This window comes from Oncorhynchus clarkii, chromosome 11 (assembly GCF_045791955.1).
Source record: "Oncorhynchus clarkii lewisi isolate Uvic-CL-2024 chromosome 11, UVic_Ocla_1.0, whole genome shotgun sequence".
NCBI lineage: Eukaryota > Metazoa > Chordata > Actinopteri > Salmoniformes > Salmonidae > Oncorhynchus > Oncorhynchus clarkii.
In genome coordinates this window covers 32,193,519-32,212,596 of record NC_092157.1, presented here as the reverse complement: position 1 = coordinate 32,212,596, position 19,078 = coordinate 32,193,519, and the positions used below count along the sequence as shown (strand labels likewise).

The window sequence follows — 19,078 nt, the reverse complement described above, 5'->3', positions numbered from 1 at the left end:
GTTAAAGTTAGTCACAACAAAATGAAATTCGTAACATATCATACAAAAGTGGATGATGGACATCCACAAATTAACTACATACCATACGGAATGTTACATATCATACTAAATGGAGGGAGCCACTCATCACGTCGCAATTTAATTTTCTCTGTTCCTCTCCAGCCAATTCAAAAGAAAAGGAAACAGAAACATTGTCATAAAGAATGGGCCCTTTTTTTGACAGCTCTATTCTGTTGGGTCAGTTTGTCAATCTAGTGCTCTGTATACCCAACGGCAGCAGTGAAACAACAAGAGAATCCCGAGGATTCTATTGACAAGAGATTGGAGCCAGGGGATGATAAAGTGCTAATGTTTCTAATGACTTCTTAATGAAGAGGCTTACAGAACATCAAATAAATATGGGACACAGTCTCATCTGGTTTTCACACAGGTTCTTCCAGTCGTCAATAGAATAGCGGGCGTAATAGACCGAGTGCAAATGCATAATCACTCTGTTAACAAGACTGATGAGGGCAGAGGTTGTTCCAAAAACCTTGGTGCTCAATCTGCGGTATAACATCATTACTGCAACTCCTCAAATATGTGTGTGCTCTGCTCAGAAAGAACGATCGCCAGGACTTTAACCAAACGTCACGGTTTATTTGAAATCACCTGTTGTGCAAAATGACATAAAGAACACTCTTTGTACTTTCACCCAGCACTGAGACAATAGTGGCTTTTATTACAATGCTTCTCAGGTAGTGTACCAACACATCCCCTCCTCACTCCTAATAACACATCTTTTATGAAAATATTACAAATACAAAATGTTGATTGAATCATCAACAGGACTGTATTGTGTTCGTTCGTCGGTCTCTCTCGCCAGGCTGGTAAGAAGCCAATGGCATGAAAGGCTTTCGGTGACGTCCATATTAAATCAAACACATTCCACCCCTGGTGATGCGACGCTGTGAATTGTGTTATTTAAGAGCATCAGCCACTTCACATGAAAGGTTCCTGGAGGCTCTAATGATAAGAGTTGCTTGGTACTGAGGTGGAGTAGAGCCTAGAGTAGATGTGTCGCTTTGTTCAGAAGACTCAGAGAATATAAATAATGTCACATAGCAGGCGCTTTTATTCAAAGAAATGTACAGTACAATGAGAGCATCAATTTTTATTATGTGATCAATGCAGGAATTGAACTACCTTGGCATTGCTAGAGCAGTGCTCTTACAAACTCTACCACTATCTAACAGTCTCATTGAAGGACACTTTCAAGGAGGTCTAGTCGTTACCTATAGTCTCGTACCACACCTCTCCCCAGGGACAGCCATCCGTTCCATGTATTTTAACTATTCCAGAGCTAGCACACCTGATTCAACTTGACAACTAATGATCAAGCCCTTGACTACTTGAGTAGCTCAGGGCTACAGCAGGAAAATAGTCCTGCAGCAACAGGAAATATGAATTATTATGGTGATTATAATTTCTGGACCTTTTCGTTAGGGGTTTATACATTTTTCATTGGGGCAAATCAAGACTGACATTTTAAAGTGGAAATTAAAAACTTCAGAAAAGTTTTTAAACTTTGAATACACTACAAAATTCTCAACAACAAAAGAACAAATTAAGATCCTACGTCTGTAGGTACTACAACCACTTGCATTATTGTTGTACTACCAAGAGGAACCCCAGGAATGGTCCGTAGGATTCCCCTCGTGTCTCTATGAGAGCCGAGAACAGAGTCAGCCGAAGTCCGTCCGCTTGAAATGTGTAAGTCATGGTTATGTTCAGAAGGACACACAGTGACAAAATTATTGCAAAAGGGAAATTTGAGTTTGGGTAGTGCTTTTCCATTTTGCCAGGTTTTAAACCGATTTTTTCTGTTTACCGCCTACTGAGCATGACCCAGGGGAGGGTGCGGCGGAGGGGGTCTCAGTAGCGCCCCTTCACGCCCAGTTCCTGCTCGGCGGTGTGCTCGATGGCGGCGTGGAGAACACGCACCTCCTCCTGGGTCAGGGTCCTCTCCATGTGGCGGTAGGTGATGCGGTAACAGTGGCTGTGCTTCTGCGTCCTGTGGGGAAAGAAGAAGAGAGACAGGGGTTAGGAGGACCGAGAGGGATCAAGAGAGGGTGCTGGTCACAATGGATTTAAAAATACATAAACTCAGCAAAAAAAGAAACGTCCCTTTTTCATGACCCGGTCTTTCAAAGACAATTCGTAAAAATCCAAATAACTTCACAGATCTTCATTGTAAAGGGTTAAACACTGTTTCCCATGCTTGTTCAATGAATCATAAACAATTAATGAACATGCACCTGTGGAACGGGTGTTAAGACCTTAACAGCTTACAGATGGTAGGTAATTAAGGTCACAGTTATGAAAATTTAGGACATTAAAAGAAGCCTTTTTCCTGACTCTGAAAAACACCAGAAGAAAGATGCCCAGGATCCCTGCTCATCTGTGTGAACGTGCCTTAGGTATGCTGCAAGGAGGTATGAGGACTGCAGATGTGGCCAGGGAAATAAATTGCATTGTCCATACTGTGAGACGCCTTAGACAGCGCTACAGGGAGACAGGACGGACAGCTGATCATCCTCACAGTGGCAGACCACGTGTAACAACACCTGCACAGAATCGGTACATCTGAACATCACACCTGTGGGACAGGTACAACATGGCAACAACAACTGCCCGAGTTACACCAGGAATGCACAATCCCTCCATCAGTGCTCAGACTGTCCGTAACAGGCTGAGAGAGGCTAGACTGAGGGAATGTAGGCCTGTTGTAGGGTAGGTCCTCACCATACATCACCAGCAACAATGTCGCCTATGAGCACAAACCCACTGTCGCTGGACCAGACAGGAGTGGCAAAAAGTGCTTTTTACTGACAAGTCACGTTTTTGTCTCACCAGGGGTGATGGTCGGATTCGCATTTATCGTCAAAGGAATGAGCGTTACACCGAGGCCTGTGCTCTGGAGCGGGATCGATTTGGAGGGTCCATTATGGTCTGGGGCAGTGTGTCACAGCATCACCGGACTGAGCTTGTTGTCATTGCAGGCAATCTCAACGCTGGGCATGACAGGGAAGACATCCTCCTCCCTCATGTGGTACCCTTCCTGCAGGCTCATCCTGACATGACCCTCCAGCATGACAATGCCACCAGCCAAACTGCTCATTCTGTGTGTCCTGTCCTGTCCTGCAAGACAAGAATGTCAGTGTTCTGCCATGGCCAGCGAAGAGCCCGGATCTCAATCCCATTGAGCACGTCTGGGACCTGTTGGATCGGAGGGTGAGGGCTAGGGCCATTCCCCCCAGAAATATCCGGGAACTTGCAGGTGCCTTGGTGGAAGAGTGGGGTAACATCTCACAGCAAGAACGGGCAAATCTGGTGCAGTCCATGAGGAAGAGATGCACTGCAATACTTAATGCAGCTGGTGGCCACACCAGATACTAACTGTTACTTTGATTTTGACCCCCCCTTTGTTCAGGGACACATTATTCCATTTCTGTTAGTCACATGTCTGTGGAACTTGTTCAGTTTATGTCTCAGTTGTTGAATCTTATTATGTTCATACAAATATTTACACATGTTAAGTTTGCTGAAAATAAACACAGTTGACAGTGAGAGGACGTTCATATTTTTGGAGACTAATGAACACAAACACAAGAGGTATGTTTGACCTCTCCAGTGAGATCCACATGGGCAATCCCAATTCGATCAGACAATATTCATGTTGTCTACAATATTTGTCACATCCCTCCATTCCTAAGGGATATAGCAAGACATTAAGTGAGATATTAGAGCCTACAGTAGTCAAGATAATGGATTATGAATGCACACACCCAAACGCACGTGCCCACACACGCACACATAGTCCCTGTCTCTCTAGGGGACAGTAATGAGGATCTTCAAAGTACAGCGAAGGATGAACATGAACAACAGTAGTATCCGCCACATAAAGCAGTTCGAAAGCTAAGCGTGGCCCTTTTGTCATCTCCATATTGCGGTGCTCATTGAAACCAACGGCTGAGATTTGTATTGTGCCACAAAGCATCTGGCTAAGACAAAATGTCTGAGAGAAGACATTTTGAAAGACAGAGCCTTGGGATTCCATAGAACAAACCCCATGGGATCCCTGATAAAATCTAAATCGGCTTCATACCAGCAGACTCCCACTGTCAGGGGGACACATCTGGTGTCTACTGTTGCAGAGATAATAATTCAAACAGAGACGTGGTGACAAAATCACGCAGCGGTTTTAGTTCCGCAAACACTGAGGCAGGCTGTGGCGACTGACATCAGAAAGTGTCAACTGTGTTCTGATAACTCCTCATTTCAAGCACATTCCTCACCGGTCCTAATTTCTGTATACACATCACAATATGGGGGTGCATTTTTTTTAAAAACAGTGCAGACGGCTGCTGCAAATTACTGGGAAAACAGAGGCGAACTGTTTTCCATGACAATGCAGATATCCACTGGAAATGAGAAGCCGCAATTACGACGAGGCGGTGGCGACACACAGGCCGAGTTTAGCCACGTTTAATCAGGAAATCCTTTAGGGCCATAAACGGGAGCTCCGCTCTCGCCTTTCATTTCTCTCCAGCTCCGGTAGACAGGAGAATAGATTACATTTCTCCAGCTTTACAGTGTTCTATAAGGTGGCGAGTGCTGTGCCATAGGTGTCGGTTTCTTCCCTCCTCTACTCTCTGAAAGGGCAACCTTGTTTTACAGAAAACCCCTCCTCGCAGGCTGCCACGCTAAGAATAGCTGCAGCCCAGCCCGAGAGAGTGTGATCTCTGGGTAACCTTGTCGGGAGGTGACTGACAGATGAGAAAATATAATTTAGAGCGCACGGCGCGGAAAGAGATAATTGGTTTATAGGACCGACATCCTCGTTAAAGAGAAAAAAAGAGAAGAAAATAAAAATCACACTCTCAGTTAGAGAGCTATTGTGCGCAGCTTCGTAAATACCAGCCCTGACAAATTTATGCCACCACTGATTGCAAATGGGACATTGCATGGCGCTCACACGCAGCTATGTCTTTCTATACTTTTTGGGGACCAATCAAAATCCTATTTTCCCTAACTCTTAACCCTAAACCTAACCTTAACTCCACCCCCTCCCCACCACAGCCAAAACCAGCTAATGAGAAAAATTTTTTGAGCTTGCACAATGTTCTTCTCCCTCTCCCTCCATCATTGACTTGACATGTCAATGTATGACAATACATACTGTAGACATGCAAATGATGAGCTAATGGAATTTGCTCCTAACCAGAACTGTGTATTAATGATAATAGAGTGCAGACCATAACTATCAACTGTACAGGAGGGGTGGGGACATTTTCTGAGGCGATTCCGACTTGATAATGGAGAAATTAATTATTCAACGTCCGAGCCCATCAAAAATAATCAATGATTGGCCATGACACCCCGTTAGAAATGGCATTTGTTGTCTCCATTGTCTCCATCCACAGCAGTTGGTTCATGCATAGCTTCCCTCGTTTCCTTCTCTCTCTCTCCCCACTCCTCCCCCGTCTGTCTTAGCAAAAAGAGTATCTGACATTTCCACAGAACGCACAGTTGTTCAATAATTCAGTGGGCAGAAGAAGAACAGTGATCCAAACACAAAATACAATCACTATTTATTGTAGAAGTCTCCATTTTATTGCCCCGCAGAATTTGGTTTACATTCAGCCAGTCGGCTGTTGGTTATTCACACTGGCTTCTTCCAAAGGGAGAAAAACAGAGCAGAGCAGAGAAAAACAGAGCTGTCCAGGAGCATAGAGGATTTGGCCTCCAAGGCCGGCAGGGCAGATATGGGAAAACTAACAAAGATTGGGGTGCTGTAATCAGGAATGTAGTGATGCAAAGCGAGCTTTGTTGTGGCGGGACACTCGAGTCAGACAGCTGACAATGTCAAAACAAATTGTTCAATAAAATGTGTGGTCAAACAAATACAGTTCTCCTGACACACGTTGTGATTTTGTTGATTACATGTTGTGTAACTCTCCAGGCCACACTTTTCAGGAGTGAGTAGACCTATTTTCAGCGAGTGAAGAGGGTATCCAACCGACTGCTTCACAAACTGGTTGTGATGTGGTTGTAATCATGACGTCATTATAACGTATTTGGTAAAGGGCTAGGACCTGTTGTGTATCTACAGTCATGAGTGACGGAGCAATGAGATCAGTGATGCTTAGGGGGATGTCTGGAGGAGTTGGGCTGGGAGAGGGGTCAGTGGCTGGCTGAGGGAAGAGAAGCTGAGAGGAGGAGAGAAGACAAACACACAGGAAGCAGGAAGTCCACTCTAATTGGTCCCAGTCAGCTAGAGAGAAGACTGCTTAGCCTGGGACACTTTCTCTCTCTCACTTTGTCTTTTATGCTCTCCAACACTGACTGACTGACTGACTGACTGACACACACACACACACACACACTGCTCCAACACAGACCCGGTGCCAGGATAAAGTGACTAAGTGGGCAGTTGAAATTGGCGAGGGGGATACATTTTTGGGGGTTCTTGCATTGGAATTATATTGAACTCTGCTTATATAATCACGCTATACCAATATAAACAAAGTTCAAATACCGAGACTCCAAGATCATTGAGGGCTTTTAAAATCTGTAGCTTCTCTCTGCTGTGCCATATTAGCGCAATGGACAGCGCGCTGAAGCTAGGCGGTTTTGGTAATGAATATAGGCTACAAACAGCCTATGTGAATCTAGCCGTACACACAACTGTCTTACCAAAATAATGCAAATCAAATGCTGAATGTAGTAACCTAGTTATTCATGCATGCAAACAAAAATACTGAATAGCAGTTTGGCTTAGAAAACCAGCACAACTGAATGCGAATAAACGCAACAGAACAAAACAGCGGTACCAAGTAGTAGGCCTAGGGTTCTTTCATTGGAATTATATTGAATTCTGCTTATATCAGGTTATACCATAATAAACACAAATGTTTAAAAAAATGCTTTTGACCAAGAATTTACAGGATCAACGGGACAAAATCTCACTGCGCTCCATCAGCACCATGGACAGCACCCTGCATACTAAAGCCAGATTTTGATAAAAACTAACCAGCTAGATAGTGGTGGTGCATCAGTGCCACTGGCACTGCACTGTGCCCAAATGGCGTCAAAATTGCTGTCGCACCTCAGCTTCTTGACACACTCCAAAGCACCACATTGACTCCAGTGTAAAGATCCGTTGCTTTTGCCTGGAGTAATTTGTTTGGAGGATCGAGAAGACTGACGATTCTGTGCATTTAAAAAAAAAATATTTCACCTTTATTTAACCAGGTAGGCTAGTTGAGAACAAGTTCTCATTTACAACTGCGACCTGGCCAAGATAAAGCAAAGCAGTGAGACAGAAACAACACAGAGTTACACATGGAATAAACAAGAGTACAGTCAACAACACAATAGAAAAAAAACAGTCTATAGTCTATATACAGTGTGTGCAAATGGCATGAGGTGGTAAGGCAATAAATAGGCCATAGTAGCAAAGTAATTACAATTTAGCAGATTAACACTGGAGTGATAGATGAGCAGATGATGATGAGCAGATGATGGTGTGTAAGTAGTGATACTGGTGTGCAAAAGAGCAGCAAAGTAAATAAAAACAATATGGGAGTGAGGTAGGTAGATTGGGTGGGCTATTTACAGATGGACTATGTACAGCTGCAAGCGATGGGTTAGCTGCTCAGATAGCTGATGTTAAAAGTTAGTGAGGGAAATGTAAGTCTCCAGCTTCAGTAATTTTTGCAATATGTTCCAGTCACTGGCAGCAGAGAACTGGAAGGAAAGGCGGCCAAAGGAGGTGTTGGCTTTGGGGATGACCAGTGAGATATACATGCTAGAGCGCGTGCTATTGCGCGTGTTGTTATTGTGACCAGTGAGTTGAGATAAGGTGGAGCTTTAGCATAGCCTTATAGATGACCTGGAGCCAGTGGGTCTGGCGACGAATATGTAGTGAGGGCCAGCCGACTAGAGCATACAGGTCGCAGTGGTGGTTGGTATAAGGCGCTTTGGTAACTAGTGTTGTATGGCAATGAAGCTCGTTTGGAGGTTAGTTAACACAGTGTCCAAAGAAGGGCCAGATGTATACAGAATGGTGTCGCCTGCGTAGAGGTGGATCAGGGAATCACCCGCAGCAAGAGCGACATCGTTGATATATACAGAGAAAAATGTCGCCCCGAGAATTGAACCCTGTGGTACCAACATAGAGACTGCCAGAGGTCCGGACAACAGGCCCTCCGATTTGACACACTGAACTGTGTCTGAGAAGTAGTTGGTGAACCAGGCGAGGCAGTCATTTGAGAAACCAAGGATATTGAGTCTGCCGATAAGAATACGGTGATTGACAGAGTCAAAGCCTTGGCTAGGTCGATGAAGACGGCTGCACAGTACTGTCTTTTATCAATGGCGGTTATGATATCGTTTAGTACCTTGAGTGTGGCTGAGGTGCACCAGTGACCAGCTCAGAAACCGGATTGCACAGCGGAGAAGGTACGGTGGGATTCGAAATGGTCAGTGATCTGTTTATTAACTTGGCTTTCAAAGACTAGATTGGTGGCTGTAAACTTAAAGCCGGGGTCCGTCACTGCCTTCAGCAACCCTGTAGCCTCGAGTCTTTCTTCTGTGTTGTAGGAACTTGTGTGTTTTTTCCTGTTTTTATGGAAACCCAAAAGGAGTTCTTCCTGCCTGCCCAGTGGCTTTCCATAGCCCCCTGAACACCGCCAAAGTTTACATGACAGGTTGGCATCAAAATAAACCAGTATCTCCGCTCTGCTGTGTCACCCTGTCAATCAGTTCAACTTTTTAGCAAATTTTATGTAAGGACATAAATCTAAAACTGAGGGAGCAAAAGTTTGAACTAAGTTCCCTTTAACCCCCTCGTGTAGCCGGGTAACACCTATATGAGAATGCTGTTCATTGACCACAGTTCAGCATTCAACACTATTCTCTCCTAGCTCAACACCAAGCTCAGAGCCCTGGGTCTGTACAACACCCTCTGCAAAAGGATCCTGGACTTCCTGATGGGCAGACTATAGGCTGTGAGAATTGGCAGCAACACCTCCTCCACACAGGCTCCTAAAACAGGGCCCTCCCCCTGGGGTGTGTCCTCAGCCCTTTGCTGTACTCCCTGTTCACCCATGACTGCTTGGCTTTGCACGACAACAACTCCATCAAGTTTGCTGACAATACCACGGTTGTATGCCTAATAACAAACAACGACGAGTCAGCCTATAGGGAGGGGAAATGGGGTATATCTAGTCAGTTGTACAACTGAATGCCTTCAACAGAAATGTGTTTTCTGCATTTAACCCAAACCCTCTAAGTCAGAGAGGTGCGGGGGCCTGCCTTAATCGACATCCACATCTTCAGCGCCCGGGAACAGTAGGTTAACTACCTTGCTCAAGGGCAGAACGACAGATTTGTACCTTGTCAGCTCTGGGATTCGATCCAGCAACCTTTCGGTTACTGGTCCAATGCTCTAACCACTAGGTGGTAAGTGAATTGGCATTGTGGTGCTAGTACAACAACCACTCCCTCAACATCAGAAAAACAAGAAGCAGAGGACTTCAAGAAGCAGATACAACATGCCCCGATCCACACCAACGGAACTGCAGTAGTCAGCTGTTTTTAGTTCCTCGGCATCCACGTCACCGAGGACTTGACATGGACCAACTTGTCAAGAGAGCGCAACAGCACCTCTACATCCTAAGGCGGCTGACGAAATTTGGCATGCCACCTAGGGTCCTCAAGACTCCTTAACACGAACTGGACTGACCACATGCTCTGATTCTCTACACCTTAACACACATGCAGTCACTCACGCACGCACACACCCACACAGACATACAAACATTCACACACACATTCCAACTGCTGCCTCCAGACTCTTATTATGATCGCTAAATACTGCACAATAGAAACACTACAAAACACACGTAAATATTGGACTGTAAATTGTATTACAGTCCAATATATTATACTTATGAGCCATTCACTTTGTTTGTATTCTTATATTTTATTATTTCTTATTGTTGTTGCATTGTCGAGAAGGAACCTGCAGGTTAGCATTTTGTTGGACGGTGTATACCATGTGTAATCCCATACAAAGGTCAAATAAAAATAAAACTTGAAAACACACACACACACACACACACACACACACACACACACACACACACACACACACACACACACACACACACACACACACACACACACAGTTCTTATACACTGGGAGTCCATATACAGTGGGGAGAACAAGTATTTGATAGACTGCCGATTTTGCAGGTTTTCCTACTTACAAAGCATGTAGAGGTCTGTAATTTTTTTATCATGGGTACACTTCAACTGTGAGAGACGGAATCTAAAACATAAATCCAGAAAATCCAATATACTGTACAGCTATTCAAATTGAGAGCACAGACAAGTTGTTTTCCCACCTCCAAACAATTTGTATTTGTTTTAATGTGATTGCAAGTCAACTCATACTAAACATCCTATATTTTCAAGTAATTCATCTAGTCAGGATGGACGTTATCTTATACGCACCAATGTAATTGAGAAATAATCTGAGTAATTGCAGTCCACAGGAATCTGAACATCCTCTGCATTTGCATACATTTCCATGAATTAATTTGTCATTTCAGTTAGTATTTTTTTCTTAAAGCTTTCTTTTCTCTTCTCTCCTTGATACTTATGTAACTGGAGGGATACAGCTAAGCCATCCTACATTTACCTGTCACGAGTCTTAGAAAAAGCATTGCTTTTCATGTGGTGCTTGTTGCTTCAGGCCAGGGGATGGGCAGCGAAAAGATGAGTGTAGCGTTTCATTCATGAGAGGGAAACGGAGGAAGGCTGCTTGCTGGGACAACCCCCCCCCCCCCCCCCCCGATTGCTGGCATTCAAGATGAGATTCTGAGATGAGAGGAGCAGACCAGGGACTCTCTCCAGACTCCATGCCATGCTAATGATGCCAAGCAGTAACCAACAAGGCACTGGGATAGTAAAGCGATGCTGGTTCAGGTTTTTTGCACCACTGAAGTGTTTAGGCTTCCTTTGCTTCCTCTGAGATCCTCTGGTATAGCACATTGACCAAATACGATAGCAATTAGAGGGTATAGGAGTTGCTAGTGGAAAACGCCTCGGTCGTCCAAGAGAAAATCTCTATTTCTTTTCACTTCAATGACAGGCTCTCCAAGACAGATACTGCTTTGTCATTCCCAAATTATGCTTTTGCAATCCAACAAGGTTTTTCATTGTTAAAGGCTGAGGGGGTAGTTCTGACATTGTTGAGGGCTGTCTTCTTGTCATTGTTGTCTTTGTTGTGAGAGTGAATAAGCGTTGCTATCTATAGTCACACACATAGCCACCCCAATAGTACATGCGATTTCCAAACTAGCGATTTACTGAGTAAAAGAGATGACATCACAGTCTGGAAAAGAACACACAAATCGTATAAATTAATTAGACCCAACAGACAAGTAGGGTTACAAAACAACTCGTCTTTGTCTGATGGTAATGCAACAGTTAGTACATTCATCTTAAGATAGCTAGGTGAGATATCACAGTCATAATAAGTACATCCCCAGTAAGGAAGTTATCAGAAATGTCAATGCTAGTAGGAAAATGTAACTGCAAGTTATTATTTGTATTTATGTTAAAAAAAATGGGGGGGAGACTAAAATGTCTTATTTAAGATGCTCTTTGAAGAGGTAGGGTTTCAGATGTTTTTGGAAGGGAGGGCAGGGATTCTGCTGTTCTAGCATCAGGGATGGTTCCACCATTGGGGTGCCAGGAGAGAGAAGAGCTTTGACTGGGCTGAGCGGAGGCTGACCTCCCGTAAGGTTGGGACAGATAAAAGACCAGAGGAGGCAGAACAGAGTGCTTGGGTTGGAATGTAGGGTTTTAGCATAGCCTGAAAGTATGGAGGGGCAGTTCCATTTGGTGTGCCGTAGGTAAGTACCATGGTCTTGCAGTGGATGCGAGCTTTAACTGAACGTCAATGGAAAGTACGGAGGAGCGGGGTGACACGTGTGAACTTGGGAAGGTTGAACACCTGTGTGAAGAAAGGTCATACTCTACGGATGTTGTAGAGCATGAACCTGCAAGAGCGACTCACTGTTTTGATGTTTGCAGAGAACGACAGTGTGTTGTCCAGGGTCACGCCAAGGTAATTTGCACTCTGGGAGGGGCCACCGTGGAGTTTGTCTTGAAGCCGGCAGGCCTTCCCTGGGAGGAAGAACAGCAACGTTGTGTCGAGGTTGTGGTTGAGGTGGTGGGCTGACATCCAAGCTTAGATACCGACCTGGACGTCAGATGGGGGGGGGGGGGGGGGGGGGGAAATGACAAAAGTAGTTGAGTGCCATCTGCATAGCAATGACAGGAGAGACCATGAGAGGATATGACGGAGCCGAGTGACTTGGTGGATAGAGAAAAGAGGAGAGTGCCTAGAACCGAGCCCTTGGAGACACCAGTAGTAAGAGCATGTGTTGCGGACACAGCTCCTCTCCAAGCCACCTGGTAGGAGCGACCTGCCAGGTAAGATGCAATCCAGGAGTGTGCAGCGCCTGAGACGCCCAGCCCTGAGAGGTTGGAGAGGAGGATCTGATGGTTCACGGTGTCAAAGTAAGCTTTGGCAGAGACGGAGAGCCTCCGCGACACAGAGGACAGCAGTCTCAGTTGAGGGACCCTTCCTGAAGCATGACTGTTTAGGGTCAAGAAGATCGTTCTGAGAGAGTCAGAGACAAAGACAGCACACTAAGGTGGTCAGAGACAGCACACTGAAGTGTTTTGGAAAGAAAAGAAAGAAGGCATACCGGTCTGTAGTTATTGACATCAGAGGGGTAGAGTGTTGGTTTCTTGAGGAGGGGAGCGACTTTGGCCATCTTGAAGTCAGAGGGGACACAGCTAGTGGTCAGGGTTGAGATGATGAGAGAATTGAGGAATGGGAGAAGCTCCCCAGAGATAGTCTGGAGAAGTGAAGAGGGGATGAGGTCGAGTGGACAGGTTGCAGATTTTCATCTGGAGAGAGAGGGGAGAAAGAGGTCAAGGCATAGGGTAGTTCTGTGCAAGTGGGACCAGTGAACTCAGTAGACAGTGAATGAGGAGCAGATGTCATCAACCGTTTTTTCAAAGTGGTTGACAAAGTTGTCCATAGAGAGGGAGGAGGTGGAGGGAGAAGGTGGAAAATAGTTTCCCAGGGTTGGAGGCAGAGGCCTGGAATTTCGAATGATATAAAGCGGCTTCAGCAGCGGATACAGAAAAAGAGAAGGCAGAGAGTGGAAGGATGATAGGTCCTCCGGAAGTTTAGTTTTTCTAAATTTTCACTCAACTGCCGGCAGCCACAGAGCAGGAGGGGAGGGTCAAGCCAGCTGGAAGGAGAGGGGACAGTGGGAATCAAAGGAGGCAGAAAGGGAGGAACATTTATCAGAAGGGAGAAATTATAGGATAGATGGGGAGCGAGTAGTGAGAGAGAAAGAGTGAAGATTGCGACGGTGCATGACCATCTGGGTAGGGGATGAGTGGGTAGGGTTTGAGAAGAGAAAAGTAGTGATCAGAGACCTGGAGGGGGTTGCAGTGGGATTAGTAGGCAAACAGCCTCCAGTAAAGATGAGGTCAAGCGTATTGCCTGACTTGTGAGTGGGAGGGGGCTGGGTAAGGGTGAGGTCAAAAGAGGAAAGAAAGGTGTAAATAATCAAAGTCCGGTGTCGAGAGGTTGAGGTCGCCCAGTATGATGAGTGGTGAGCCATCGTTGGGAAATAATCTTATTAAGGTGTCAAGCTCATTAACCTCTCTGATTTCCCCATCCCGGATCCGGTATCAGGAATACAGACTCAAGCTCATTACCATAACGCAACGTTAACTATTCATGAAAATCGCAAATGAAATGAAATAAATATGCCATCTCTCAAGCTTAGCCTTTTGTAAACAACACTGTCATCTCAGATTTTCAAAATATGCTTCTCAACCATAGGAAAACAATAATTTGTGTAAAAGTAGCTAGCTAGCGTAGCATTTAGCGTTAGCATTAGCGTTAGCATCCAGCACGCAACATTTCAACAAAAACATAAAAGCCTTCAAATAAAATCATTTACCTTTGAAGAACTTCTGATGTTTTCAATGAGGATACTCTCAGTTAGATAGCAGATGCTCAGTTTTTCCAAAAAGATTCTTTGTGTATTAGAAATAGCTCCGTTTTATACATCACATTTGGCTACCAAAAAAACCCGAAAATTCAGTCCTCAAAACGCGAACTTTTTTCCAAATTAACTCCATAATATCGACTGAAAACATGGCAAACGTTGTTTAGAATCAATCCTCAAGGTGTTTTTCACATATCTCTTCATTGATATATCGTTCTTGGAAGCATGGTTTCTCCCCTCAATCAAATGGAAAAGTACAAGCAGCTGGCAATTGCGCACCGAATTCCACGCAGGACACCAGGCGGACACTTGGAAAATGTAGTCTCTTATGGTCAATCTTCCAATGATATGCCTACAAATACGTCACAATGCTGCTAACACCTTGGGGGAACGACAGAAAGTGTAGGCTCATTTCTTGCACAATCACAGCCATATAAGGAGACAATGGAAAACAGAGCTTCAGAAATTCTGCTCATTTCCTGGTTGACGCATCATCTTGGTTTCGCCTGTAGAATGAGTTCTGGGGCACTTACAGACAATATCTTTGCAGATTCTGAAACTTCAGAGTGTTTTCTTTCAAAAACTGTCAAGAATATGCATAGTCGAGCATCTTTTCGTGACAAAATATTGCGCTTAAAACGGGAACGTTTTTTATCCAAAAATGAAATAGCGCCCCTAGAGATCAAAGAGGTTAAGGAACTTTTCAAGGGCACCTGGTGGGCCCATAGGCGACAATGTTAAGCTTGAGTGGACAACTGACAGTGACAGCATGGAATTCAAATGAGAAGAAGTACCATTTAGGAGAAATGAGTATCCCTGTGCCACCACCGTGACGGACATATGCTCTCGGACTATGAGAGAGCAGCTGGAGTAGCAGTGTTCTCTGTGGTAATCCATACTATGAATGTGCATTGTTGCTATCAGTCCTGCCTTACCTGCATGCCTTTCAAACTGACAATAAAAAATATTTTGTTAAGCCTTGATGTGTCATACTGTAAATTAAGGTAGGAGGTTTCATCAGAAAATCACCAAGCCTTGACTGAAAAAGTGTTGAAACACTGAATCTCATTTAGACATGAACCAGGCGGAACCACCTGGTGCACCAGTCGCTCATATTCCCTGTTAAATTCAACAGTATCTCTCCCCTATCTGCACTCATGCCCCAGATCTCCAAGACAATGAGTGAAAGTTACACATCCCACATGTCAAATTAATGTGCCTAATTAGAGATAAATAAATAAAGAATGAAAGAGGGAGAGTGAAGCGAGAAAGAAAAAGAGGGAGAGCGACAGAAAAAAGAGAGGGAGAAAGCGAAAGAGAGAGAGAAAGAGATCCTCTCACTATGAGAAGAAGAAACTTTTCAAAGGCCCCAAATTAAAATTCAAGCTCAGAAGTCTCCCGGTGGAACAGCAGCGATTTGAATTATTAAGATCTCTGTCACAAATGAGGGGGAAACACATTTTGGTGGTGGGCCCATATAAAGAAGGGGTCCCGTAGCGCCAGGCATGCAAGAGGCTGTATGATTATGATCAACGTTCCATAAATGCATCACTGATTGGAACAGAGGGGTAGTGGATTGACGTCAAAGCTAGCTTAACACTGACAAGGTCTCTGTAGAGGGATACACAATTGAAGATGTTGATGTATTTTCATAAACATGTTTACCTACTCAGCTGATGTACAGTGCCTTCAGAAATCATTCATATCCCTGGACTTATTCTGCATGTTGTTGTTACAGCCTGCATTCAAAATTAATGAAATATATACTTTTTAAAATTATATTTATATTCACACAATACCCTATGACACAGTGAAAACATGTTTTTAGAGATTTCAGCAAATGTATTGAAAATTCTATACAGAAACATCTCATTTATGTAAGTATTCACAGCATTGAGCCAATTCATTTTAGAATCACATTTGGTAGCTTTTACAGCTGTGATTCTTTCTGGGTAAGTCTAAGAGCTTTACACACCTGAATTGTACAATATATTAAAGAAGCAATAACACTGGCCTTCTTTAGACTAGTTTAGTATCTGGTTAGAGCCAGTTTGCTCTGTTCTCAGAACAAGAATAGACTGACAAGTTTCAGAAGAAAATTATTTGTTTCTGACCATTTTGATCCTGTAATTGAACCCACAAATGCTGATGCTCCAGATATTCAACTAGTCGAAAGAAGGCCAGTTTTATTGCTTCTTTAAATCAGGACAACCCTTTTCAGCTGTGCTAACATAATTGCAAAAGAGTTTTCTAATAATCAATTAGCCTTTTAAAATTATAAACTTGGATTAGCTAACACAACATGCCATTGGAACACAGGAGTGATGGTGGCTGATAATGGGCCTCTGTACGCCTATGTAGATATTCCATAAAAAACTGTCATTTCCAGCTACAATAGTCATTTACAACATTAACAATGTCTACACTGTATTTCTGAGTAATTTGATGTTATTTTAATGGACAGAAAATGTGCTTTTCTTTCAAAAACAAGGACATTTCTAAGTGACCCCAAACTTTTGAACGGTAGTGTATATTTTTTAAATTCTTCTTGTTGATCATAGCTAGACAGCCATTTTCAAGTCAAAACTGTAACTAGGCCACTCAGGAACATTCAATGTCACATCAGTTAGTAATTCAATTGTATATTTGGCCTTGTGTTTAAGGTTATTGTCCTGCTGAAAGGTGAATTTGTCTCCCAGTGTCCCTTCGAAAGCAGACAACCAGGTTTAGCTCGATTCCATTTATTTTTATTTAAAAAAACTCCCTTGCCGATGACAAGCATACCATTACATGATGCTTGAAAATATGAAGAGCGGTACTCAGTGGGGTGTTGTGTTGGATTTGCCCCAAACGTAATGTTTTGTATTCAGGAAATAAAGTTAATTTCTTTGCCACATTTTTTACAGTTTATTTTAGTGCATAATTGCAAACAGGATGCATGTTCTGACCTGAGCGGTTTCCTTCCTCTCCGGCAACTAAGTTAGGAAGGGCGTCTGAATCTTTGTAGTGACTGGGTGTATTGATACACCACCCAAAGTATAATTAATAACTTCGCCATGCTCAAAGGGATATGCAATGCCTGCTTTGTTTAATTTTTTTTACCCATCTACCAATACCCATCTGCCCTTTTTATGAGGCATTTTGAAAACCTCCCTGGTCTTTGAATCTGTGTTTGAAATTCACTGCTCGACTGAGGGACCTTACAGATAATTGTATATGTGGGGTACAGAGACGAGGTAGTCATTCAAAAATCATATTAAATAAACACTATTGCAACACAGTGTGAGTTAATAAACGTATTATGTGACTTGTTAAGCACATTTTTATTCTTGGACTTATTTAGGGTTGCCACAACAAAGTGGTTGAATACTTATTGACTCAAGACATTTCAGCTTTTCATTTTTTATGAATTTGTAAAAAATTCTAAAAACTTAATTCCACATTGACATTATGGGGTATTGTGTGTAAGCCAATGACACAAGTTAAATTCAGACTGTAAAACACAACAAATTGAGGAAAGATTCCACAGGTGTGAATATTTTCTGAAGGCACTGTATGTATGTGTGTGCGTGTCCCAATAGAATCGGAACACACAAATTTCAGGTCTGCTGTGCGCAAACTTGAACATTGTGAAAATTCTGTGCAGCTTCTAGCGTACATTTGTTACAGTTTTAAGAGTGGTCATGTAGGGTACAGTGGCTTTTTGATCATAACGTAGGCCTACCAGAGTGGCCTACCATGAAAAACAAGAAAATGCATCCCATAACATTTTAACATGGAAACAGATGTTTTATCATTCAGCCTACAGTAGCAGCCAATGTGTGGTGTTCAATGTAGGCCTACATTCCATGAGACCTTTGGAAAAAAAACATGCAGGGCTCGACATTAACCTGTTTATCCACTTGTCCTTCAGACAAGGAGGTAACTGAAAATGTTGTGCTGTTTGATGCAAGAAACCACTTTACAAAATGCATTATTATTCCCATACCATTATTACAGATAATCAGACAAATTATGCTACCCTCTTGCCTATTGGCTACTTAGCTTATTCAAGCCTGTCTCAAAATACAACACTGCCCCTTTAAGACAAAAAAAAAGGTCCCTTACCTGACTTCCTTTTCAAAGATATCTAGAAACGTATATTCCCCACCTGCTGACTACAAATGATCTATAACTGGGCTAATAACTCACTAACTAGCAAAGGATATGAACAAAATGTGCACACATGGCTACATGCAGCTCTTGCTTTGACCTCAAAACAAGCACTTCTACTCACGACCGCTCATACTGTGAAATATTCCTCCATATAAAAAAATTGGCCAAAACGCTAATAATTACAACAACCATGCAAGCCTATAGATACACTTTCCTACTCATTCATTACTTCTGCAGCGCTTGTTGTAGGGCTGGGTGGAAATAGGAAGAATGCACATTTTATGGCGTATAAAAGTGTTGAATAGAGCTGAGTAAGAACTTAAACGTGAACTCACTCATAAAAACACAAGCTCTTTGCTATATTCGTTGACAGTCTCTCTCTAGTCATGGTTTTAAACATTTTGAAATTTCACAGTATCAACTTTGCTGTAGCTTTCTTTTATGCCTGCTACGTTACTGCAGACAAGGTCACCTGAGCCATGCGATTGGCCAGCGGTAAGTGCACTTGATTTGCTCTCTGGGCCCACAGGGAAGGCAGAGTTTGTACCTTAAACATTAAACCGTTAAAATGGCAACAGTTAGCTAACCTGGCATGCAAGGCAGCTGAATCAAGTGCCTTGCACCTAAAAAAAATAAAAATAGGAACAAGGCTTTATCATTGTTTTTTTTACAGAAAGGTTTGACGATCAACTAGGAATGCCTTGGAGATTGACCAGTTGGTGACCACTGCTCTAGAAAATTGCATATAGTTCAATCTTGTGGGCTGA

At 43.3% G+C, this 19,078-nt stretch overlaps 1 protein-coding gene across 2 annotated transcripts in view; it reads right to left on the bottom strand.

Moving 5' to 3' along the window:
• Window positions 1-618: 618 nt before the first annotated feature.
• LOC139420435 (phenylalanine--tRNA ligase, mitochondrial-like) overlaps window positions 619-19,078 on the bottom strand; it is a 116,806-nt gene continuing 98,346 nt past the window's right edge. For both annotated transcript variants that reach the window (XM_071170569.1, XM_071170568.1), the window contains exon 8: window positions 619-2,053. In XM_071170569.1, the coding sequence (XP_071026670.1) occupies window positions 1,915-2,053 (139 nt within the window). In that variant the 3' untranslated portion in view covers window positions 619-1,914. The remainder of the gene's footprint in view (window positions 2,054-19,078) is intronic.